Consider the following 17,983-nt stretch of genomic DNA (forward strand, 5'->3'; position numbering starts at 1 on the left):
GCTTTTTCCGTCCATCTTCCATTTTTTTTTCTTGTTGCACAATGCGGCTTGTGGCTGGTGGCGACTCAGTCGCTTCAGCTGCTCAGTTGCCTGGGAGATTCGGCTCTGTTCTGGTCCTAGCCTGGCAACGGACCGAGCCGGAAAAGCGTCGGGCAAGCAGCGCTGCGTGGAAACTGCAATGCCAGCCAAAGTTCAATTGCTGTAATGCTTTTGTTACCCTGTACATAAAACGTCAAAGAGTATATTGTGCGGCCCCTGAAGCTGGCGGCGTGAAACACACAAACACACACACACACACACACACACACACACACATGTCACATTCGGACTTTTGCCGAGCTATTGGCTTGCGACCTGTTTGGCAATAGAGTATTGCGCAGTCGGTCATTCAGACTCCGATTTGACTTATTTAGAGTTAGTTTCAGTCAGATAATCCTTTTTTTATATCTCTCCTGCCCGCCCCATGCTTCAGTTCGGCTCAAATGCCTGCTCCTCGCCCTGTTCCATTCATCAAGATAGAATTGAATTTGTACAGCAGAAATTCTTATTAAATGTTCTGCGGTTGCCATCGTATTCCCTTAGACTCCAGATAAATAATCTGCCCCATTTAAACGGAGAATTGTATGTAATACTCATTTAATCGTTCCATTAACACGTTATCAGATTCCTCCTAAATGCCCGTTCGTGAGGCTTTTCATTAGCATTACAGGGTATTCGTTTTGGTTTCCAATTTGGGAAAATTATTAAAAATGTAAATCAAATCTTTGTAAGAAATAACCCACAAAGACTCTGATTGACTCTTTTAAATCAAAATATAATTAACAGAATTCCAGAATCAGGATCAGGAGAACTTGCTGGACCCAAGCAGCATCTGTCCGTCAGATGCGCAGATTTAGGAGGATAATTGTTTTTTTCTTGATAAAATATCTTGTTTTCCCAAAGCGGGACATACATCAATATCGATGGGGGATATTCACATTTAAACTGGAAGAACATAGGTTTTAATATTTGTCAAAAAATAGATTTTAATTACTTTTCCCCATTTTATATCCTTACGGGAGTAATATTGGGATAAATTGAGAATTTCCTTTTTAATACCTTTCCCATTCTTAGGAAAATTAGTTAAAAACGGCGTTTTATATGTGTTTGTTGTTACTTAAGGTACAAGGAGCAGGGCAAACGGTTTTCCTCGATAAAATATATTGTTTTCCCGACATGAGATATGTATCAATATCGATTGGGGATATCAATATATATACGTATACAGGTTTTTTTTTTGATAAAATATCATTTTTTCACAAAAAACTTTATATTATATATGCTTGCATCCATTTAAATTGAATTGGGTATCCCTCGGTCGTTTTGCTTTCGAGATATAAATCCCATTTGAAAAGATCTCATTTGAAACATGGCTCAAAGGCAAATCGGCAGTTGGGATTTTCACTTCGTTCGCATTTGAGTTAAATGGTGCGATCCTGAGAACATTTTTTGATATGCCCCACTAAGGCAGTAGCAGATATTCGCATTCTCATCCTCTCACAATCGAGTTCGTGCTCGTTCTTGAATGTCGCAACAACTTCCTTGGCCGTAAGACAGCGGAAGTCCTACGCACTAGAAACGGAAATGAGCCAAAAGGCTGCCAAACATGGAGTCCGAAACGCATTGAAAGCACTCAAATTGAGTGCCACTCACGCTCGCAGTTGCATTTCTGCTCATTTAAACGCTCAAATGCTGCTGTTGCTCGTTCTCATTGGCGATGCGCTTGCATAGCGAGAATACGGGGAAATTTTATGTACTCGAGCGCCAACACAGCGACACGTTGCCAAAAATATAACAGCATCAAATAGCTCAAAAGGCATCGCGTGCAGCGCTCGGCTTTGAGTTCGGGCGCCGCTCGTGCCTCGGCTCGGCGATGCTGTGCTCGTGGCTCGCGCCTGACGACGACTCCGGGCTATGGCCGCCACTGACTGAGTCATTGTGTCAACGCAGGCAACCGATGCGGACGCGACAAGCGGTACATTTCGCTCTGTCGTGCAGCAGCTGCGCGGCCACAGCCTCAGTAAGCGTCGAGTTCGCCACGTGTACGGACACGGAAAAGCACGTAGCGCGCGGCGTGTCGGAATTGTGTCCGTTTCTTTTGAGAGGAATGTCGCGTGTGCGAGACGAAATCAAAAGTGCGACAAAGTAAACTACAGCCAAAATAACTAAATATTATACATTTTTTTATTATTTTCACATTTTTTTTTATGTTTGTGTCTGTGCTGTGTCATGTAGTATTGAGAGGAATATGCAAGTGTGTGTCACTGTCGGCGACTCAATGCCGTTAGCCGGCAACTGAGTGCGCGCCAAAAAGAGTGCAAATCGAATTTAAAATAGCGCACATGTTCGCCACGTCAATAAGAACAGCAACAACAACAACAACAATAGCAACAGCTATTAACAACTACAAAAGACAACAACAAGAAGCAGAAGGAGAGCCCCTGCAAGGCAATTACAGTTAGAAATTGGCCAAAGCAAGCGGCAAAGACAAAAAGCCATTTGAATACAGTGAAGCACCGTTAAAAATACCAAGTGCATGCGTGCATGTGTTTATATACATGTATGTATAACAAGAATGAATTTACTAAAGTATATTTAAAGGGCTTTTGGCTTGAAATGTTAATTAAGTTGATTTAAGTATAGAATTTTATTTTTATAAATTTAAGTTGAGATTATTTTTTGGTGATTTCCTGATTGGAATTTTCTAGTTTTCTAAGAATTTGTATATACCCGATCGAACACAGAAATGTCCCTTTGAAGGAAATTTTGACATTTTTTAACAAAATTAATTACATTTTTATTAATAATATTCTTCTTTTGAAATACTTGTGGAAAAGGGTATTTAATATTCGGCCCAACTATGCTGCCTACTTAATATTTTCATATATATTTTATGCTGAAGTTTTTGGCAGCTATTGTGACTGCACTCAAATGGAAGTCCCACACACACACACACACACACACACACACACATACATACGTACGTTAACAATATAAAAAGCTCTGTCAATACATACATACGCCAATACATGCATACACACACATATTCATAAATATATGTACAACTTGAGCCACTTAGCGAATTGGCAGACATATTTTTAGCCATAGCCCAAAAGTAAAAAGCAAACGCAGCCAAAAGACGACCACAACAAGAGCAACAAAAACAGCTGAGCATAGAGAGGATAGCAGCTGAAGAGGTATATTAAGAGGTAGAGGTAGAGCTAGAGCTAGAAGCAGCAGACGCTGCCGCTGCCGCTGCCGCTGCCTGTGCCTCTGCCGCCGCCCACGGAGCATAAAAATTCATTAATAAAAACAACAGCAAAAATTAAACAGATGCCATCAACTTCTGCTGCTGCCCGTTCGCACGGCCCCCTCAACCACACTTCGTCGCTTAACTACACACATTCTTCTTCCTTCTTCTGCTTTTCCTGTTCCACTTTCCTTTGCAGAAAACAACAAGGCACAAGGCAGCGCACAGCACAGCTGCTCTCACAAAAATTATGTTGCTGCATGTATTTCTGTGTGTGTGTGTGTGTGTGTGTGTGTGTGTTTGTGTGTGTACATTTGTTATTGTTATTATTTGTTTGCTTGTTGTTGTTGTTGCTGCTCATGCCAATAAGAACAGGCAACAACAAATAGCAACAACATATTGATAACGGCAACTTTGACGAAGGTTTCGTTCTGCCCAGTCTACTGCCGTTCTTCTCGCACACGCTCAATTCCCTATATTTGCCGCATTTTCTTTTCGCCGCAAACTTTGCATTATGGACGTGTACAATTTTGCGTGTTGTTGTCTTGTCTGCCGAATGTAGCTCAAGGCTAACACGCACAGCGTTGCGTTGTCTCATGTCGCATGTTGTTTTCATTTGCCTTTATACCCTGCAGCGTCGAAGGGGAAACATATGGTATGCGCAACGAGCACTGAATACAAAACTCCATAAGCTTCAAATTGATAAATATCCCAATATCCCAATATTAATCCCAATCAGCGATCGGTTTAAAAACTAATTGCATTAGCGGTTCGTTTACGTCGGGAAATTTATGCGTGACAAATAGCTTCACACGCAGTTCCCAAATAAGAATTTTCTCGCTTTGTGTTTCTTCTTGCAGTATTAAATCATCTTTCATCTTAATAACAACAATTGAAATCTAGCAGATTCGAATAGACAAATTTGTGATCAAGTGGAATAACCGATTCAGAAAAAAGGGATATTTGTATAAATCTTCTTTAGTTAACAACAACTTTTGCTTGCACAAAGGTTATTTAAAGTTGTTAAAGCCAAGCTGAGCCTCATGCGTTTATTTAAGAGTACTGGGAATATAGTTACAGTTCGCAGCCGCCATTTTGTATTTTCGCGCTTGACCGCTAGAACTTTTTACGCTTTGAAAAACAGTTTTATTTTTCTTTTTTTTTTTTTTTACCGATTACGCTGGTAATTTTATTGCGCTGAAGTCCAACGCAAAGCAACTTGGGCCAAAATTGGCCAGCGGTTGAAATATTTGCAGCTATTTATGTAAATTCTTGACCTACATTGGCCAAAAACTACGCAAGAAAAGTGAACAGAAATGATAAAATCATAAAATTGGGTTGGGTTGAACATGCAGATACTTGTAATACAATGCAAATATTTTGACAAAGGCAAACTAAAATAATAAATATCAAGTTTGCAACAAGTTTATAAGCAAATCAACAAGAATGTGGGCGTCAAAATTGATTACAATGCCTCATGGGCAATAACAGGGGGTTAGGGGGAAACTGCTAATAGTTGGCTCTTTAATACCCGATTGTTAACGGTAGATTAGGCCGTGTTTCATATTCAAATAGGCCAAGGTATGCACCTTAATGAGCTGCATTTCGAATGATTTAATTGAGCCTATGCTTGTGTCTAATGAACTGTTGATTTATTCGATTGTATTGTATTCGATTTAGCTTTAATCGATTGTAAATCAGTTCATACAATACGGTTTCTTTCAACCGAAATTCGAACGTTGTGTCCTTACATTTGAACCTTATTTCCTTAAAGAGATGGCATTCCTTCCAGGAGTGTCAAGAGATTGCTTTAAGGCAAATTTAAATATCGATACAATACAAACATAATATGAATATATATACAGAAACAAGTAAAATGCCTCTTGTCGAGAATCCCCGACTAGAGGATACCCTAGCCCTTCTTCTGCGAATACCAAATGCAGCTATCGCTAGGTGGAACGGCAGGCAAATCAAAGATACTGTATATGATAGATAGTGATTAAGAGATCGATTTCTATCGATTGCTTGAAATGGGGCCAAGCTATCGATTATCGGAAACAAACTCTTTCTGCGCGGGCATTAAAATTTCAGATCGTCTTGGCTAAATTGATGCTGATCAAGATATATATTCACACTATGGGTTCGGAGATGCTTCCACCTAATATTTATATTGGTATATGAACTAATTAATAAATATATTATAAATATTTAATATAGTAATGTAATTTATTATAGCACATAAATAAATATACAAATCTACAAATTAAAAGAATAATATTACAAACTGCGTCTGAGTAAATTTTATTGAATTTCCCGACCATCAACTGCCGCAGATTGAAAAATCGTTTTATTATTTTGCCTAACAGACAAAATACTCTTTAAAACATGCACCTCGAAAGAGACAGAGAGAGAGAAAGGGGAAGAGAGCGAGAAATGGTGAGTGAAAGAGGGAGAGAGGTAGAGAGAGGAGATATCGAGCGTGGTTATCAGACTTGTGACCGTGCATATTCTGGCATGAATTCGTTCTTCTTCTTATACAAATTACAATCTCTGCCCAGTTGTGCATTTGCAGAGCACATCTTCAGTTTGTTGTGCCCCAATTTTGCAATTGCCACAGATATGAAAACCGCTGCAAAGTGGCAAAGATAAAAATACGCACACACATTTCGTATCTGCTAGGTATATAGATGTAAATGTGTGCATGTATGTGTGTGTTCGTGTGTGTGTGTGTGTGTGTGTGTGTGTGTGTGTGTAGGACAGCAATTTAATTTCATTATTACGCAAAAGCAAAATAATATGAAAAGAACCTAAAGAAAAACCAGAAGACACACAAAAAAAAGAAGACTCTTTTTGGCTAAAAAGTGAAAGCTTTTGAATTTTGCCCAGCCGCAGCTCCGCTCGTCCCCTCGCCCGCTCTGCCACACGGTTCATCTCGGCTGCTCTCAGCTCTTGATGCGTTGATTTCTTATTCCCGTTTTTACTTATGGAAATTTCATTTTGGTTTTCCATTTTCATGCAACGCAGCAAACATACTTGTTTTTTTTTTTTTTACCGGCATTCCCTATTTTCTTCAATTTTTTTTTGTTACTTTTTGGTAAGTTTTACACTTTTTCTACTTTTTGATTTTCATTCTGTTTTTTTTTTTTTTTTTTTTTTTTATTGCAACGAAAGCGTTTAAAAAGCCGCCAGCAACTCGAACGATAATCACCAAAAATCCAAACAGACGCATGTGCAACTGGGTGGGGGAAGTGGCACAAAGAAAATGATTCCTTTGTGAACCGCAACTACTCGCCTCCATTCCCATTCCCATTCTCGTCTCTGTTTCCATTCTCATTTCCATAGCAATTTTCATTCTCATTCAGTTTGCAATTTGTTAAGTCGTCTGGTAAATTTATGACATTTATTGAAATCCTTTTTGTGTTCGTTCATTTAAGTTGCACCACTTCTGGCCCGCCGTTTCAGTACCCTTCGCCCCCTCCGACACGCCAACCAACCACCAACGGCTCATTGAAGAATTTCGGCGTAGCCGCAATTAGTTAGCGGCAATTTCTCTGCACTTTTGCGCAATGCCTCAAACAGCTTTTGGCCACACAAAACCGCAAGCGAAGGAACCTGTTGAACATATAAAACGAACTTGTCTTCACTTTGCCTCTTCCCTAGCCATGTGAAAAGTGCTTCCAAAGATCTTTGTCCTGCCCAAAGACACATTACTTTGATTGCAAAATCAAATGGAAAAAAGTTTTTACTATTTTCTTGGCAAGAAACTCAGCACGAGTTTGCCTTTGATTTTAGGCGAAACCATAATTATTTATTGTGTTTTGTATGACAATGACAATGACTATGACAATGACAATGACAATGACAATGACAATGACAATGACAATGACAATGACAATGACAATGACAATGACAATGACAATGACAATGACAATGACAATGACAATGACAATGACAATGACAATGACAATGACAATGACAATGACAATATTAAAAAAATAATGATAATGATAATAATAATAATAATAATAATAATAATAATAATAATAATAATAATAATAATAATAATAATTATTATTATTATTATTATTATAATTATAATTATAACTATAATAATAATAATAATTATAATAAAACTAATAATGATAAATTTAATGAAATATAATGAAATCAATAAAATTATAAAAATATTTAAATCTAAATACCTAAAAATAATATATAAATAATACCCCGTGAAAAGACTTTAAGCTCTCATTGCCACATATATTATATATGTTTCAACATATATACACACATACAATTTGCCCAAGCACAAATTTGTATTATTAAGAGGCAACTGCAGCTTACATACATATATTATATAAAGGGCAAATAAAAAGAATCAATATGGAGGGACAGAAAAACCTGCATATATTTTATACCCAATTTATCATATCCATTCCCAGTAAAGATTCCATTTGTATTGGGCCGATGCCGAAACATTCTGCTGCTCTGCGGCATTTCGTGCTGTTTATCTTACTTTCCTCTTTTTTTCATTTTATTTTATTTTTATTGTAAAAAGAAAATGTGTTAAGCGAGGAAAATGCGTTGTTAACTCAATTACGTGTGCACAAGCGCAGGTTCGTTATCAGCCATTTTCATGGGTTTTCCATATTCTGTTCTATGCGCCTGATCTGTGAGTTCATGAATGCCAAAGTGCTTGCTACATGCCCTAATCAAATCAGACTGTAATTTTTATATTGATGGAATGAAATATATTTGCCAATTAGTCGAGTCGAGTGAGCTATTGAGCTGCGTATCTCAGTTAGATATAAAGAAAGTTGCCTGGGAGAAATTTGAAAGCATTCACATTATAGAACTCACCCACTTTCGGTATTTTCCTTTTAAATATGGTTGATATGAGACAATAATGCAAAACTGTTTGCTAACTAACTTGAGTCTATGAAAATCACACGGAAAGGCGGTATTTTCTTTAAGTACTGAACAAATGCAAATACAACATGTTCGAAAAATACAAACCGCTAAAAATGCTACTTTAAAGCAATTCAAATGCTAAGCCCAAAACTGTTTTCAAGCTATTGAATCGGTAATTATGAATAGGAGAAAATAATTCACAAAATACAAAATGATAATAATAAATTAGGTAAAATAATATTTGTATGTCCAATGAACCTTTATCTCTGATCCATTTGTGTTTATGGATATTACGTATACGTCCAAATCAATTCAGAAGGTATTGTCCCTTGTAAATGATGTAATTTTTAAAATGAATGTTAAAAGAAAGTAGAGCACATCCCATGCTTAATACACTTCTCATTTTACAATGAATTTGTCTGACAAATTCCTTAAGATTTTCCCCTCTGATTTTCGTTTGAAGCACTGTTTAAAAAATTACGCATACGCCTTGCTGTCGCGACCCCACAGTTAGCTGCAGGCGAATCAGCGGCCAAATTAGCCAAATATAAACACAAATCAATTACTGTGTGCATGTGCATGTGAATGTGTGTGTGTGTGTGCGCGCGTGAGTGTGTTTAGCTAGCTGTTCATGATTAAAGTTGGCGTTGTCGCCTTGTCGCTGCTCACCGTCACCATTAACGTTGACGTCGCTGTCGACGTCAGCGTCGGCAGCAACCTTCGTCTGCTCTGCGGCAGCAAACTAAAAGTATTTGGTTCAAGTGCCAAATGAAATATTGATTAGGCAACGCCAATCGCCGCAAGAGACGCAGCGACGCGACGCGACGCTCAAACTTTTAGCATATGGCGCGCGTGTCTGCAACGCTGTGTGTGTGTGCGAGTGTAGGTACGTGTGTGTGTGAGTGTGTGTGTGTGTCGTGCGTTCGCTGCACGACAAGCGCCTGCCTGTTCTCTATATATACATACTTTTATATTGTTTCTCTTAAATAATAATAATAATAATAATAACAGGGCAAATATTTTTGTCTTCCTCTCAATCTTCGCGTGCATCTCTCTGCCGTGTGCTGCGCTGATGGCAAAAGTTTATATTTATGTTTGCGAAGATTAAATACCCTGGAGTAAATGTTTTCTTTTTTTTCATATGTATACTCTATATATGCACGATCAAAGAATCGAGCAGACATGCACAGCTGATAATTACTGTAAATGCCAGCCCTGCGGTACACATTGCCTGACAATATTCTAATGTGCGCTGTCTTAGGGTATAACAAGGCATGTCGACGATGGCTCCCCCTTGGCCTGCTCCCTGTGCTGTACTCTTTCGATTTCCCTCTGTTGCTTTTGCTGCTGTGGGACGGCCTCGGCGTCAGCTTTTTTTCTAATAATAAATTGCCAAAGAATTTATATGTACTTGTGTGTTTGGCTACAGAGCAAGAGCAAGAACAGCCGTTGGTACATAATTGTTGTTGTTGTTGTTGTTGTTGTTGCTTTTATATGATTTTTATTTATTATGCTTTCCTGCTTTGCGCTTAGTTTCGTTTCTTAGTTTCTTTGGCCGCCGCTTTTGAAGGTGTAAAACAAATTTTATTTTTTTATTTTTTTTATTTTTGTTTTTTTTTTCACTTTCACTTTTTTCGCTCGCCCTTTATGCCAGCCTTTATACCCCCGCCCCCATGCCCTACCATCCACCGGCAGGGTCTATTCTTGGCGGCCTTTGCGTTTGTTCGCTCTTGAAAAACCACTTAAGATCTCAGCGCCTTTCAATTTCAACGATGACACAAAACTTGCCACCGTTCGTTGAATGCTTAGCATGAGCTTCAACATAGTCAAATGGGAGTGCGATTTCTTTAGCTGTGTGAAGAAACACACACACACGCACACGCACATTGTCAAGGTTAGGCACAGTGGGTTCTCATCAGCGCGTACTGATACGGGGCTGATACTACAAATGAAGTAATTTTTCCCTAGGTGGAAATGTGCTATTAAAATGCGTTTTACCTTATTTAGTTGTTACTGAAACCCGAACTACGATAAACTTTAATATGCTCTGCCTCTTATTTTAACTGTTCTGTAATATTCTGTAAACAGCTGCATATCAATAGGTCATCGATAACAGTGTTGAGTAACGTTTTTAATATTGCACATCCGTTATGCTTATCTTAATTAGTATATGCAATATTATAGCCCTTCGTATTACTACACTATTCAAATATTCTTAAGCTTTATTGAAGCTTTGCTATGACATTAACTATTTCTCAATATTACTTTTCAAATAGACTTTAATTTTGTATTAATCGGAACCTGATGGCAAAGTCTCATGCTTGTCGAAGCTAAGCTTTATGCCTATCTTGCCCCACTGTGCGCGTCTTATGCTTCACTGCTTAAGTTTTTGTTTTTACACTGATTCGGAACTAGTTCAGCTGGTTACGGTTAGTTTTAATTGAGTTTATCTGTTAGACTCTGCCAGTATATTTTTAAAATGTGCGCAAAAAAGCAAGAAAAAAAGCACTTGAAACGAAACGTAAAAACGTGCGTATAAATCGGTGCAAATTGCGCAAGCTGCGACACCGATGTGTGAAGCCAAAATGAACTGCGTGAAAAGTTCGCTGAACGTTTTTCAATTTATCCACAAACTATTTTACTTGAGTGCAACTTTCACTTGCAAATGGCGCAAACTTTTCTCGGCAACTGTATGCGGTATATGTACGATATATAGAGATGAAACTGCGATATGTGTGTGTGTGTGTGTGTGTGTGTGTGTGTGTGTGTGTGTGTGGATGTATGTGCATGTGTGTGTGTGTGAAAATGTTGTCTGCCGTCTGCCTGAGTAGTGCGTCGCATTAATTAATAATGGAAATAACTATGCCTGGCCGCCTGGCTGCCCCTCGGCTCGCCTCCTCGTCCGACCGCCAGCCTGCTGCTTCGTTGCCAACGTTGCCAGATCGTTTGACTGCACAAACCCATTTAACAGCCCCGTCCGTCCTGCCACATCCGTTACAGCCCTTAAGCTTATAGTTTCGAGTGCTTCATTTCAAGTTAGTTAGTTACAGTTTAGATATTAAAGAGTGTATTTAAAAATTCAGCGCACAATTTACAATTAAAGCCAAAAATATTACAGCCACAGGGAGTCATTTTATTCTGCACGCATTTCTACGCTTATAAGTTTTCCATTTTTTGTTTATTCTTTCTGATTTATTTATCTATTGCTCATGCTGTTTGCCAACCAAAGGACGTGCCATAAGAGTGTTATATTCGGTTTTTCGAATTTTCAATTTATTATTAAAATTATAGTTCGTCCTTAATTTCCCAAACAGTCGGGCCACGCCTCAAAAAAAGAGCAAACACTGCTTCAGTCAGCAGAGCTTTATTTTTATAGGTTTTCACTTTCAATATTTCAACATTTCAACTTGCTTCAGATTGGAAGGAAATAATGAAAAATTCAAATCATTTTTTGTTTTGTATATAAAATTATAACAAAATAAGTATAAAATATTTAAAAGAATTTTTAACAATTAATTTAACTAATTCAAACCAGTAGGACTGCTCTCGACGGGAGTACCCGACTAGCGGATACCCTGAATCCTCTTTTACCAACGCCAAGTGCACCTCTGGCTTTTGCATATCGACACTTTCAAGCATACATGCAGATGGACAGACGGACGGATGAAAAGACAGAAAGTCGGACATATCTTGATTATCTCGGCTATTGATGCTGATCCTGATCGGAGATGCTTCCGTTTGCCTGTGGCATATATTTGCACAGCAACATTTTTAATGGGTTCAGGGTAAAAACTCGACTTGAGCCTGAATATCTTATGGTTGCAAATCATAGTACAGACCCCCTATGCTAAATCTACATTAGCCCGATGCTACATGATATTGGTATATATTAACATACATACATATGTCGATTTATAAGCTCTATTATTTACAAACTTCCAGTTAATTTTATTTGTCTTTGCCCTCGGCCCGCGTGTTTATACTCATAAATTAATTGCATGTAATTAGCTTGCGAATGCGCACGAATTTCTTAAATGCGAATTGTGCTAATTACATAATTAAAAATGCAATCCGTTGCAGTTGTTGTTGCTGCTGATATTCGCATATACATTTATATGAAACTGAAGTTAATGTGCTGAGAAGAGTATTTGTATGTATGTATGCATATATATTATATATTGATAAGCAATCACAAACAGCTGCACAAATTTTTAAAATTTATAAAAATATAATTAATTAAAACACAAAACGCAAAACAAGCGGCAAACTTCAGGCCAACATGGCGTATGATTAACGCCACTTGTTAAGTGCATTGATTAAAGGTAAGTGTCATAATTCACCAACCAATTATATTTAATTGTAATTGTGTGGCTGCTGGCGAGTGCGTGTGTGTGTGTCGCCACAAGCGCCAGCGTTTTGTCTGTAGAGCACTTACCAACACTAACGACCAGTCATAAAAAACACATTACACAACAATATAAATAATATAAAAAAAACACAGAATCATAAAACAAAAAAAAAAAAACTCCAAACAAATGATTTTTTACATTTAACCGCATATGAAAATAAAAAATATATTATCAAATAATAAAAATAGCAAGCATAATCTGGCACGACTAGGAGATCTCCTATAACCAGTTTGTTTAAGCTTTATAATTATTTATACTTAATTATGGCTTTTATTTGTGTTCACTCAAGTCCAAGCAAACCCGCTTGCCTTTTTATGAGTACACGGTATTTAAAATGAAAACAATGTTAGCCCCTGGGAGCTTCATCGGTATGGCTTTAGGCGTGCCACATATCGAATTGTGGCATGTTTTTAGCGCAACTTGCAATGCAACAATTAACGCACTACAAAAAAAAACTGCCCCGATTGGAATTTATAGGTACAACATTTGTAATTATCTGGAAAACTGAGCATGCTAAATAATCCCAACCAAACTTTAACATCCACATCCAAACTACATTAAGCAATAATTAACTTAATCTCACATGTATATATATATATATATATATATATTTATATATATATATATATATATATTTATATATATATATATATATATATATATATATATATATATATATATATATATATATATATATATATCTATATGTATATGTATATATCACAAAATCGATATATTTATATCCATAGCACCACGCGGACATCTCTCCTTTCCCTGTTCTTACGAAAATTTAAAACCAAAAACTTTATGTATAAGAAGAAGAACGTACTCGATTTTCAAGTTATCCTTGGGATTTCGTATACAGACACATTTGGGTTCGATATCTAAGACCTTAAAATTTCATAAGACGTTGGCTGTTAGCGTCGCAGTTATTTAAGAATGTATTTCTCATAGTGTGGGACTGAGGGAGGGAGAGCACAGCTGCTGCGTAATGTGCGCAGCAAGTGGTTTGCGTGTTAGTGTGTATGTGTGTAAGTGTGTATGTGTTTTTTTGTTCGTACAAAGATAAAGGCTATTTAAGCTTGATGTAAAGCAATTGACCTTAGCTGAATGCCTACTGGCAGCTAAGGCGTCTACATTTTTGGTGAGATTCGCATAGAAAGGCGAACTAAAGTTATATTTTAAGCAATGCAATAAACAATTCTGTGCTCCAGTCCAGAGGGCTTGACGAAGAATATTTTGCACTCCGAACTGACTTGCTTTAACGCGCCTAAATAAAAAACTTGACGGTTGCATATAGGGCACCGGATATTTAATTTAAGCAACAAGCTTTGGTGTCTACTAAAAAATAAAAGTATATGTTGTTACTTACATTTTTTTAGAATCACCACTTTGCATTTAAGCTAGTTTACGCGGATTTTTATGCAGTCCTTCTCTTTGGTTATTTTTTTTCCATATCCTCAGCCACAATCGAGTGGAGCCTGAGCCGGTCGCTGGGCGCGCACATCGTCTCTGGCTGAAGTTGTGGTTGTTTCGGTAATGGAAAAAGCAGGAAGAGGACTGCGCTGGCAATGGTCGGGACTGGATGCCAGTGTAGCAGAGGCAACGTCGAATGCCCTTGTGAAATATGATACAGCTTGTGGTGGGCAAAAGAGGCTGATGTTTCAGGGGGTGGGGGTGGGGCTAGGTTGCCGGTAAGGGTGCGACGCATTGCTTTTGATTTGTGTTTGTGACCCACAAAAATGCAAAATGCCGCAAACAAGCGAAGCGAAAGCGTAACAAAAGCAAAAATCGACAGGCAGTCGCGAAAATAATAAAGCACAAGCGGAAATACGATAATGCTTGCTGCATTTTGAAGTTGTTTTTTATGGTGGGTTCGAGGGGGAGGAGGAGGAGGCAGCTAGTTGCCAAAACTCAGGCGCACAATTTTCCAAGCTTTCAGATTGATACCAAATGCACAAATCACACTAGCTCTCTCACCCAGGCTACGCTGGGTGTGTGTGTGTGTGTGTCTGTTTAACAGAAACATGTTATTTAGGAGAGTGCCTGACTGAAGGACACCCTGTACTTAGATACCAATGTATAACGACGCATTTAAATCGCATGACAAGCGATATTAATCATTTATATAATATCGACATTTATATAAACTTATTTTGCTGTTTTCCTCAACCCTTTTGCCCGTGGCTTGACTTCAGCTTTGTCTAAAAATCGATATTAACAGATGTTATCGATATGTTATATGTTATGGCTGCAATCGAATGTATAAACTAGCTTGGCCTGCGATACAAAAGACCCTTTAGCTCTAGAAGGACAAATGTCTAATGCCTTCTTCTGCGTGCTTCACAACTTTAACTTTCACAACCGTTTTGCCCGGTTTTATGGCTGCGGGGTATAACGAAAAGCCAAACATTATAATGCCAGATGCAACAACTCACAAACGCCGCACTCTGGCGCCCAAAAGTTGACGCCTATATATATGTGAAAAAAAGATCCTATAACTGTAGCACACTTTAGAGCGCTTGTCGTTAGGTCCCCGCTCGGCCCCACACTTAAGCTTAGAGGGTGACAGTCAAAGTTATAGTTACATTCACATTTCTCGCTCGCGGTTATTGGCCTAAAGTGTTGACAAATTTATTGCCTTGTTTTGCCTTTACCATTTGTTGGTTGACTGAAAGTTCTTCACAGCTTCAACGTTTTTCAGCCGCACCCCTTGGCAAATTGATGGCAGCCCGTGAAGGGCATCTTGCCCAAAAACTGTCAGTTGGAACAGCTTATGGATGGCCAGACGCTTCTGGCAGTCAGACAGTTTAATCGTCAGCTTAGACCAGGATTTCTATTAACAGAACGACATTAATAGACGAGTAAACGGCACTATTTATCAGCTTCTAGCTGCGGATTTGAGTTGAATTAGGAACAGTATTTCTCACAGTATTTAGTTTATTCGGAAAAAAAAGAAAAAAAAAATGTATGCATGAGATAGTCCGGAATTGAAGTGCTTGCGTAAAATGTTCAAGCACAGGGTGCTATTCACTGTCCAAACTTTTAGTTACGGCCAGCCAAGCAGTTGGTCACCTTAAAGCGACTGAGGCAGACCTTGGCGGTGCGATCAAACCATTGGCCAGATGGACAGGCCTGTCGTCTTGCACGGCTATTGCGGCACACGTAGTACCGACGGCAGTGCCTGGTATCTGTTAAGAGCGTGCCATCCTCCAAGCCACGGCAGTCACGAATTGTGACCAGGGACTTAGCCTCTTCTTGATTATTCGGGCATTCGGGGCAAACATTGTTCGATTCGGGGGGGCATACACATATATCACTGTTGGGTGGAATTGTTGTGGGACAGGGTGTCGTTGTTGTACAAGGTGGCGTTGTGGTACAGGGTGGCGGCGTTGTTGTACAAGGTGGCGTTCTTGTACAGGGTGGCCTTGTTGTAGTACAGGGTGGCCTTGTTGTGATACAGGGTGGCCTTGTTGTGATACAGGGTGGCCTTGTTGTGGTACAGGGTGGCCTTGTTGTGGTACAGGGTGGCGGCGTTGTTGTACAGGGAGGCGGAGTTGTTGTACAGGGAGGCGGAGTTGTTGTGCAGGGTGGCGGAGTTGTTGTACAAGGCGGGGGAGTTGTTGTACAAGGCGGCGGAGTTGTTGTACAGGGTGGCTTGGTCGTGGTGCATGGCGGCCTGGTCGTGGTACAAGGTGGCGTTGTTATACAGGGCTCTGGTGCATCTGGCTCCGATTGCGGCGCATGCCCTGCACAAGAGCCAGCAAATGCGATCACAACGGTGAACAGGTACACTATATCTGAAAATAATATCGACAGAATGATCCTTTCATAAGGGAATACGTCCGTTCAAGCAATGGAAAAAACTCACAAACATTCATTGCTGCGTTTAAATCAAATGTGTTTGTCTTCTCGCTGCTGTTTGGCGGTTTTTATAGCCAACCACTGAGTTTCTTATCAGCCGGAAAATACTCGACTATTTGCAAATCTCTGGTATGTCCAGCGTGGGCAAGTGCCAGGCGCAAGTTGTCAGAGTACTCTTTGCTTTTAGCAAATTAACTACGTTTGTTTACCGATCAGCAGCAAAAGGTACAAAAAAGATAAAAATATTGTAAGACAATTTGTCAGAGTCAATATTTTTGCCTGCAAATTATTTACTTTAATAATTTGTTTAAGAGTTCTGTGACGCATTAAACATTACAAATATTTATGGCTTGCAGAGAGTATCACAATTTTATCACGAAACGTGTTATACATAGAAGGAGAAGTCTCCGACCCTACAGGGCATATTCTATATCTATTCTATTCTCACAAATCTTTAAAAGGCAAATGTATACAAGGGTACAAAATCTTCCGTGTGCTGGCTTTTGTAAATTTTATATCACATAAGCAAAAGAGAACTTTTCATATTAACATATTTGACTTTTGTGGCCTAGATATTAAATTTTGATAAGAATGCGTTGCAAATGAATTAAATATGTTTTTAATAAGTGTAAACTGGCAATATGCCGTTTTTTTTTCCTGTCTTTAGCACGCGCTGCATTTCTTACACCAAATAAGAGTTCGCATAAGACAAATTGGGCACAAAAAATGCCATTTTATTTTCTTGAAACACCTGCATTCAAAATAGCTAAAAACTTGCTTGCAAATTTTTGTCTTTGATTATTTGAAATGAGCTTTTGCAATTAGCTAATCAGCTTACTTTAGAATGTGCTTTTAGATGTTGTCATGGTATTTAGAAAATACCGTTCCGTTTTGGCAAAGAGGCACGGAAATTGGCAAAAAAAAAAAAAAAAAAAAATGGAGAGCCAAAGAATGAAAAAAAGAAGGAAACAAAATCAGCTCAAAGAATTTGCAGTTATTGATGTCCTCGTTGCGGACCCTCGACTGTTGGTTATTTCACGACTTGGGCTCGCCTAGCTCGTTGATGGTATTGACATTTGGCGCCGGTCATTTGGCATGCCGAACACAGTCTGTAAAATAGTTAAAATTGCCTGTTAACTGATTTCGGGACAATGCTGCGAGCGGTACAAAATAAGTGGAAAGCTCGCTTTATGGCTGCGCCAGAAATTGTCAGGCCAAATGGACAAATGAGCGGCTGAAGAACTAGCTGGTTAGTCGGTTGGTTGGCTGGTTGGTTGGTTAGTTGAGTGGACAAGTAGCCAAGTGTCGCCCATTTGGCAGCCGATAAAAATCCTGTGCACTTTAAAATGCCAGTGTGCCCAAAGCGTTGCGGCTGCGGGGGCGAGTGTGTGTGTGTGTGTGTGTGTGCGTCATAATTTTTGTGGCACAAAATACCGCTGATTTAAAACAGTTGGCACGTTGCAAACTGTATGGACGAGAACTATGCCATAACGTCCGACAGTTTGGAAAA

At 38.8% G+C, this 17,983-nt stretch overlaps 2 protein-coding genes and 1 long non-coding RNA gene across 5 annotated transcripts in view; 1 reads left to right on the forward strand and 2 right to left on the reverse strand.

The window, feature by feature from the left end:
- Nucleotides 1-17,983, reverse strand: part of LOC138911195 (uncharacterized) — a 76,264-nt gene that overhangs the window by 15,538 nt on the left and 42,743 nt on the right. The gene's annotated exons all lie outside the window — the stretch shown is intronic.
- The window catches only part of Neto (Neuropilin and tolloid-like), an 83,514-nt gene continuing 67,503 nt past the window's right edge, over nucleotides 1,973-17,983 (forward strand). The window contains exon 1 of one of the 3 annotated variants that reach the window (XM_015170845.3): nucleotides 1,973-2,599. The gene's annotated coding sequence lies outside the window, so the exon portion shown is untranslated. Of the gene's footprint in view, nucleotides 2,600-12,475; nucleotides 12,523-17,983 lie in introns of those variants that run through there. The other 2 variants (XM_032439826.2, XM_070208916.1) reach the window with 2 other exon arrangements.
- On the reverse strand, nucleotides 15,532-16,548 carry LOC138911367 (eukaryotic translation initiation factor 2-alpha kinase 2-like). Its single transcript, XM_070209989.1, has 2 exons — nucleotides 16,481-16,548; nucleotides 15,532-16,409 (listed from the first exon to the last, which is right to left on the reverse strand). The coding sequence occupies exon 2, from the start codon at nucleotides 16,280-16,282 to the stop codon at nucleotides 15,926-15,928; it is 357 nt and encodes a 118-aa protein (XP_070066090.1). The 5' UTR covers nucleotides 16,283-16,409; nucleotides 16,481-16,548; the 3' UTR covers nucleotides 15,532-15,925.

Source organism: Drosophila virilis, chromosome X, assembly GCF_030788295.1.
Source record: "Drosophila virilis strain 15010-1051.87 chromosome X, Dvir_AGI_RSII-ME, whole genome shotgun sequence".
NCBI classification, from domain to species: Eukaryota; Metazoa; Arthropoda; class Insecta; order Diptera; family Drosophilidae; genus Drosophila; species Drosophila virilis.